The sequence below is a fragment of the Gymnoscopelus microlampas genome, assembly GCF_963454915.1.
Source record: "Gymnoscopelus microlampas genome assembly, chromosome: 7".
Taxonomy (NCBI): Eukaryota; Metazoa; Chordata; class Actinopteri; order Myctophiformes; family Myctophidae; genus Gymnoscopelus; species Gymnoscopelus microlampas.
In genome coordinates this window covers 11,678,412-11,686,760 of record NC_139944.1, presented here as the reverse complement: position 1 = coordinate 11,686,760, position 8,349 = coordinate 11,678,412, and the positions used below count along the sequence as shown (strand labels likewise).

General features: G+C 47.5%; 1 protein-coding gene across 1 annotated transcript; it reads right to left on the bottom strand.

Annotated features, from left to right (window-relative positions):
* Positions 1–326: 326 nt before the first annotated feature.
* On the bottom strand, positions 327–8,165 carry LOC311048430 (fibroleukin; the record flags this gene model as incomplete). Its single annotated transcript, XM_084061688.1, has 6 exons — positions 327–879; positions 1,830–2,098; positions 2,304–2,437; positions 3,176–3,253; positions 4,837–5,032; positions 7,872–8,165. 6 exons carry the CDS (start codon positions 8,163–8,165, stop codon positions 537–539), a joined length of 1,314 nt encoding a protein of 437 aa, XP_083917814.1. The 3' UTR covers positions 327–536.
* Between the last annotated feature and the right edge of the window lie 184 nt (positions 8,166–8,349).

Genomic DNA, 8,349 nt, shown 5'->3' with positions numbered 1-8,349 from the left:
TTCTTCGCATAGGCTGCAAAAGGGTGACAGAAGAATAACTTGATCATCTGAAGTCTACAATTTGCTGATGACTGTGAATAATAATGATGAAGTAAAGGAATTAGTTCACCCCAAAAAAATGACTTATTTTCTATCAATTACACACCCTATGAAGCATTGAATTCATGGAGATGTTTTTGTTCCTTCCTGAGCCAATAATTTCATGACCGGGTGTATTTCCAGTAGGAGACTCAATGAGTCTCCACAAATTCAATGCTTCATGGGGTGTGTAATTGATAGAAAATAAGTCATTTTTCGGGTGAACTACTCCTTTAATCTTCTTTTTTCACTCATTTGCCTTTCTTGTGTACTTGATGAATGCAGCATGAGCTGATTCATCATCCAAACTGCTGTCCAGAGTGTGACTCAGTCATCAGGCGAAATAAGCACCAACTGAGAAGTTTCACATGTGAGACGGTAGATGATTCAGTAACGTGTACAGCGTGTGTTTAGAGTCTTTCCATCCTCAACATCCGGTTTCAGTTTCTAGTCGGATCCTAGGCCAGCCCTAAGAAGTTCCGAGGCCTCGTCTTCATCGCCACCCTCTTAAACGAGTAGCGCTCCCCAGAGCGACCATCTGTCAGGATGTACCACGTGCCCCAGTAGATACCGTTGGTCAGACCGCTGTAGCGGCCTCTGTAAAAGCGCCCGTTTAGGTTGGCTGCCAGACAGGCGTCAAACCACCAGCCCGCGCCGTAGTACTGCGCGCAGTTCCCGGTGGCGTAGCGGTCGTGGTCTCTGTCGGCGGTGCTGAAGGCTCTGCCGTCGTGGTTGTAGCGCTTGCTGTAGCTCAAGGCGTTGCCCGCGTCCCCGGAGTACTCCTTGGCGGTCAGACGATACCTGGGAGGATTAGCAAAAACGTATCGGAAAGAGGCTTGTGAGGATCCTCTCAAAGCGATTACCACTTTTTATCCTTTATTTAACCCATGAAGACCTGAGGCCGATTCTACAAGATGTCTTCTGAATCCTAATGTTGCTACATCAGTGGTTGTCAAACCGTTTCTTGTCAAGGACCCCCAAAATTATATGTATTTGGCCCCCATCTCAAAATATTTTGAACCCCCAGAAGCAAAGATTTGAGTTACAAATGTTTGCTTTAATAATCTAGATATTCAAAGATTCGCACACATTTTCAAACAAATCTTAAAATGACACAGATGCGTTCCCGGTCTAAATGCGTTCGTTAACCAGCTGATGAATTCATTCTTATTTAGAGCAATGGCATGGGGGAGCAGAGGGAAGGAGAGGAACACACACACACACGCACACGCGCACGCACACACACACACACACACACACACACACACACACACACACACACACACACACACACACACACACACACACACACACACACACACACACACACACACACATACACATACACACGCACACACACTCACTCTTGCACCTCCGAGTGTCACTCACAGTCACAGGCTCTGTCATTGATTGTAGCTTCTATGTATTTTGTTCCCTGATTTAGTATTCTTGGTTCTACGTTTCTGTTTGCCCCAGCTGTATCTGATTTGTAATCACCCCTCATGTGTATGTCAGTCTTCTTCCCCAGTCAGTCCTTGACTGTTGAGTCATTGCACCCTGTCACTTGTTTTAGTTTGTCCTGTTCCTGTTCACCTGTGTCTTGTATTAACACACCCAATTATGGGTTTTGAACACCACCTTGCCTGGCTGTCCTGCATTTGGGTTCTTACCTCACCAGCACGTGACACCGAGAGCTAAAACATTCTTGTTCAAATAAACAGGGTGTGTATCTTGGTGGCATATATCATCACCTCAGTGTCTCTGAGGCTACTCTGAAGTTGTTGTAGGTGGCCTGGCGTCTCTGCTGGTGCCAGTCCTCCAACTCCACGCGCAGCTGGTGCTGCCCGCCGCCGGAGGTGGTGAGGGCGTGCAGCGCCGCGTTGCCCAGCCAGCGCTCGCCCTGCTGAGAGCCGAAGCCCTCCCGGTACTCCTTCCACGTGCGGTTGAAGTCCACCGAGCCGTCCTGCCGCCCCTGGAACACCGTCCAGCCTCCCCCTGCCGTCTCCATGTCACACTCGGCCTGAGGAGACGCGACAGGGGACACAGGGGAGTTCTCAAAGTCAAATAACGGTACACACACACACACACACACACACACACACACACACATACACACACACACACACACACACACACACACACACACACACACACACGCGCACACACACACACACACACACACACACACAAAACTGTTTGTTTCATGGTTGCATAAAATAACGTACCTCCACTGCTGGCCTATGCAGGTCAGGCTGGATGGTGTAAATTCCGTTCTCTTTGATCCCCAGCTTATAGATCTCGGCACAGTCCTGAGGATGTAGCCTTGCCACAGGGGCGACTGAAAAACACGACGTAAAACCTCTTAAACCCTATGTACTTAGCAGACCGGGGTCCCCCAGGGCTCTGTACTTGGCCCGCTCCTTTCCCCCCCCCCCTCTACGTCAAAACTCTTCGGCGAAAATAGTCAATCTACAAGCTCACAACGTGTCACGTTGTGAGCTTGTAGATAGGCTCTATGCACAGCAGCCATTTTGGAGAAAATTGGGCTTCTTCTTACTTCCTTCACAGGTGTTACCAATGATACTAATGAAGGCTCTGTTCCATTCTGGTCAAACAGAGTCAGGGTGCTGATATTGTGCGTGTTGGCTCACTAGAAATACTAGTGGGTCTCAAAGTGTGGTCCAGGGACCCTCATGGTTCCTTGAGAGGGTAACTCTGAGAGTGTACAAATGGAACCAAATGGACCCTCCCGGGTCCATTTGGTTCCATTTGTACACTCTCAGAGTTATGGGGGTCCTTGAAATTAAAAAGTTTGAGAACCACTGTGCTACACGAAATGGAACAGAGCCTTCATTAGTATCATTGGTAACACCTGTGAAGGAAGCAAGGAAGGGGCCCAATTTCTGTCCAATATGGCTGCTGTGCATAGAGCCTATTGACTATTTTCACCGAATGTTGGCCCCAGAATAGGGACGTTAGGGTTCACGTGGTTGACCATTGGCGTGCAACATTGCAACCTAGTAGTCGTATACTCTCTAGTCATTGGGTGTTGGACAGATCAACCTAGATGGGTGTGTGTGTGGGTGGGTGGGCTCACCTGTGGGTGGGTGATGTGTGATGCTCTTCAGCAGAAGGAGCAGATCCTTCTCTCCCTGCCTCCCCACCGCTGCGCTCTCTGTGTATAATATATAAAGACACATGACATGATGTCAGGCTGGATGGTGTCAATTCCGTTCCCCATCTGTCTGTGGTGTGTACGTGTTTAAGTGTGTGTGTGAGTGTGTGTGTGTGTGTGCGTGTGTGTGTGTGTGCGTGCGTGCGTTTTTCTCATCCCAGTAAGAGCGCTTAAAGGACGACTTCACCCATTTTCAAACTCTTTTCATATAAATGGTCCTCACTAATGCTCATGATAAAATGGTACAATTGTTTTCTACTTGGTCTGTGTCTCATAGGAGGGCTCCAGACAGTTCAGACACCAGCCTACCAGTGACATCATCTTTTGGCAGTTTTTTGTTTTTCAAACAAGAAACCTGAAAAAAAAAATATTTTGATTTGTATTAACGCGAGAACAATGGCTTCCATTATAGCATGCTAACTTTCCAGGAATAGAAAGCCTGCCGTTTCTATTGCTTGGATTCCCCATCGATGATGTCACTGGTAGGCGGGATTCTGAAGTGTATCCACAGCCCTCCTCTGAGACACAGACCGAGTAGACAAAGATTGTACCATATTATCACGTTATAGTGAAGACCAATTACATGAACATGGTTTGAAAATGGACGTAGTCGTTCTTTAAGCCTGAGTTGCACTTCGTCGCGCAGATCTGCAATCTCACAACGCGTCGCAGCACTAGCTTGTAGACCTGCTATGTGAGCTGTACGACACCCGCTCACAGCCATGTATAACTCAGACATTACATTCCTATGCACTCACCTCTGACCAACACTCGGCAGGCCTTATTGAGCTTCTGTTTACTGTGTGTGTGTGTGTGTGTGTGTGTGTGTGTGTGTGTGTGTGTGTGTGTGTGTGTGTGTGTGTGTGTGTGTGTGTGTGTGTGCGCGCGTGCGTGTGCGTGCGCGCATGTGTGTGTGAGCATGGCTTAGCTTTTTGTGACTGTGTTGACTTATTGCATTTAGGCGAGTGCGTGGCTTGTCCAGTGTTGTAAAGTAACTAAGTACATTTACAAGTAAAATGTTTTGGTATTTTTGACTTTACTGGAGTATTTCCAATTGTCTATACTTTTACCTCTATTCCACTACATCTCAGAGGCAAATATTTCACTTTTACTTCACTACAGTTATTTGTTACTTTGCAGATATAAATTGTTACATTATAAAACATACATTACATACCCTATTTTATACCTGGGCTATTTGAAAATAGCCGATCTACAAGCTCACAACGTGTCGCATTGCGACGCGTTGTGAGTTTGTAGATCTGCTATTTTCAAACATTTCAGAACTTTTACTTTTGGTACTTTAAGTACATTTTGATACCAATACTTTTGTACTTTTACTCAAGTAAATTTTGAACACCAAACTTCTACTTGTAACAGAGTACTTCTGCATTGCAGTATTGATACTTTTGCTTAAGTAAAACATTTGAGTACTTTTTCCACCACTGTGTGAGTGTTTGTTCATGCACGCGCGCGCGCGTGTGTGTGTGTGTGTGCATTGGTTTAGCTTTGTGTGTCCGGGTTGACTCATTGCGTTTGGGCGTGTGCGTGCGTGGCGTGTCCATGTGCTATAGGCTACTCACCCAGTCGCTTGGCCATCGCCCTGAGGGCCTGGCTGTGACAGTGGAGGTCACATTCTGTCAGCACCGCTGCCATTAGCGCCAGGATGGCCCCCAGTGAGTCACCTTCCTGGCCCCCTTGGCCCCGGGGGGCCTCTGTTTCCTGGAGGGAGCGCATGCAATGCTGCAGCTGCACCAGACGCTTGGTGACATGTCCAGTCTGCAGGGACATTGTGTCACATCAGTACTCTGCCCTTTCATAAAGAGTTATGCCACATGCTCAACTTATAAATGAACAGGTGGTGAATGCTTTGGAATCGGCGCTATCCTGCAAATAAGGCTGTCCTGGACTAAATGCATTCTTAGTCGACTACTAGGCTCTATGCACAGCAGCCATATTGAAAGGAAATTGGGCCTCTTCCTTACTTCCTTCACAGGTGTTACCAATGATTCCAATGAAGGCTCTGTTCCATTTAGTGTAGCACAGTGGTTCTCAAACGTTTTAATTTCAAGGACCCCCATAACTCTGAGAGTGTACAAATGGAACCAAATGGACCCGTAAGGGTCCATTTGGTTCCATTTGTACACTCTCAGAGTTACACACCCGTAAGGGGCCATTTGGAGCCCCTCAAGGAACCATGAGGGTCCCTGGACCACACTTTGATACCCACTGGATTGTTTCCAGTGAGCCAACATGAACAATATCAGCACCCTGGCTCTGTTTGACCAGAATGGAACAGAGCCTTAATTAGTATCAGTGGTAACACCTGTGAAGGAAGTAAGAAGAGGCCCAACTTTCCAATATGGCTGCTGTGCATAGAGCCTATACACGAATCCACGGAGCGCTGCCCTGTAGGTGGCGCCGCCATCGCTGCGGTGTCAAACTCAGTCAGCTGCTGCTGCGGTTCTGTCCGTCTGTTGACGTTACTCTTTACCTGCTTGGCTGTTGGAGCAGCCATAAACTACGCAGGTTCGTCCCGATTTTCTGTACATCTTTGTAAAGTTAGTGTTAGTAAAAGTTAGTAAAAAGCAGGTAAAAGAGTAAACGTGAGCAGTCAGTGACTGCAGCTGACTGACACACCGCAGCAGCAGCTGATCGAGTCTGACACCGCAGCAATGGCGGCGCCACCTACAGGGCAGCGCTCCGTGGATTCGTGTATAGTCATAGTAATTTGTTGGCTCACGGTAATCAATTAGCTGATTCGCTAACATATCTGTAAAATTGTGTTTGCTGCATACAGTCATTCAGAGTCCAGCCATTTCAGGTTGGTATAGGCCTATAGACTGTCTGGTTGTGTTCATAATCTTTCAGGAAATAATTAATTCAGCGTGGAAAAAAAGCATAAAAACGCAGCTAATCAACTAACAAAGTCGTGGTCGACTAAGACCAAACCAACCGATTAATCGTTTGATAGCCCTACCTGCAAGACAGTTCCATGAATATGAAAATAGTACCTCTGTGATTGTATAAATAAAGCATATCATCGCTGTCTCTTGAAAACCATGTAGACCGATTTCTAGAATCATCACTTTTCAGGAAATGGGAAAAAGGTACCTGTGTTCCAATAGATCCAATGTAGTTGTTATTTAATCACAAGCTCTTTTTAATACTGTTTTTTTTTTGGCTAAATATTTATAAAAACGCATTTTCAGGTCGGCATTCATTTGCGTAGAAGTTGAAATAAGGTTTCTGCCCGATATATGTGCACCCATATATACCTGCAATCCATCCACAGCCACAAAGCCTCACACGGCCATGTGTGGCGGATCACTCAATCAGCCATTAACACTTACATCATCATTGTAACAATGCCCCCTTGCACACCTGTCACTGGATGAGCTCAGCACGGCCCAAAGGATGAGGACATTTTCACAGCGCACCTATATTTATCCCTACTCTGATTGCCATCCCTGCACTGTGTGTGTGCCAGTCAGGAGCTGCTGAGAGTATAGAGTGCCTAAAATCCCCAGAGAAGGGACCCGTGCTGCCAGTGCCCGGCCCCACGGCCCGGCCAGATTGGAGGCCTTCACGGTCTCCATTGCACGCTTGAATCAACAGATCGCGGCTCAGCTGGACTTTAGCGTGTTGAATGATGTGGTGTCACTCACTGTTTCTCCAGGCTCTGCCCCCTATCCCCGTCATGCTGCAGAAACAGGCTTTGTAAAGCTTGGGTTATACTTGCAGTATAGGTGCACGCACGCCGGTGTCGTGCCGCGTAAATAGCCGATCTACAAGCTTTGCAACGCAGTGCAGCTTGGCGCATTGTGAGCATGTAAATCGGTTGTTTTTGGTGAGCGCGTGTGCACCTAAATCAGACTTATGGTGTTGAGGCATAGCACACAGACAGATGGGCAACTTTGATGATGGAGAGGGCCACTATGTTTCCACACTCACTCCAGAGGGCCACATTGCATACTGGCATATCCGTATTTTAACTTTTTTCGTAAATGACTGCCGTACTTCGCCATTCTATGTCACACAAAAGTAGCTAAAATAGGCTATCTTGGCGCTTTTGTAGATCTGCTATAGCAGATCCGCTTGTAGATCTGCTATTTTTGAATTGGAATGATGATTTTTTTTGTTGCTAATTTTGAATTGGAATCCTGAAAAGTAACATTTTTATTTCATTTCAAATGCATTTAGTTATACTTATGTTAACGTAATGAACTTAAATACAAATACATTGGACATAAAAAAAGACAATAGAACTTTAATACTAGTCATTAAGCTACTAATACAGACTGAAGTAATTAAAGCGGGGCATGTTTGGAATTGGAACAGCTGAAATCAATAATCAATATTCCGATATTAACCTGCGGGCCGCATTAAGTGAAGGTGGGGGGGCCGCATGTGGCCCCCGGGCCGCCAGTTGCCCATGTCTGAGCTTTAGTCTCAGTCAGGATCAGCGTTCGATGCTGCAAACTGACTCGTGCGAGGCATGCGAGTGATCTGGTAGTATATTTTAAACCTTTCTGAAAACATCACATTTGAGAGAGCGTTCAGGAACGTGACCTCCCGCTGACCTCGCGGCGGTGCGGCGGGATGTGACGTCACTCACCTTAGGCTGAACCTGCTGCAGGTCCTGCTTCTTCTGCTCCACCTTCGTCCGAGAGGCGTCCGAGATGGCCGGAAGGGAGGAGGCCGCCACTCTACTACAGCCCGTCGTCGTCCCGGCTTGTTGCCCCTCGCCGCAGGCCCCGACGACCCCCGTTCCTGCTCCCGTCGTCCCGACGGTGTGCGCGGCGGGGGGCGCGGCCACCAGGCTGTCCTTGCAGGGAGGTTGCAGACAAGTGGGGGATGCACCGGAGGACAGCAGAGCTGCCACGCAAAAAAGGGACAGCAGTGGGAGCATTATTCCGAGAGAGCGAAAGTGAATCATGGGGGCCACTCGTCGAGTTAAAAAGCCGAAAGATGCCTCTGTTGAATCCTGTTGTTCCGTGTGCGCTGTGCCCTTGATGTTGATTTCCACTTGAGCCGCCCCACCACCTCGTCCCCCAGGGAGAAAGTGTGCTCTGTTATGAGCTGTCAGTTATCTT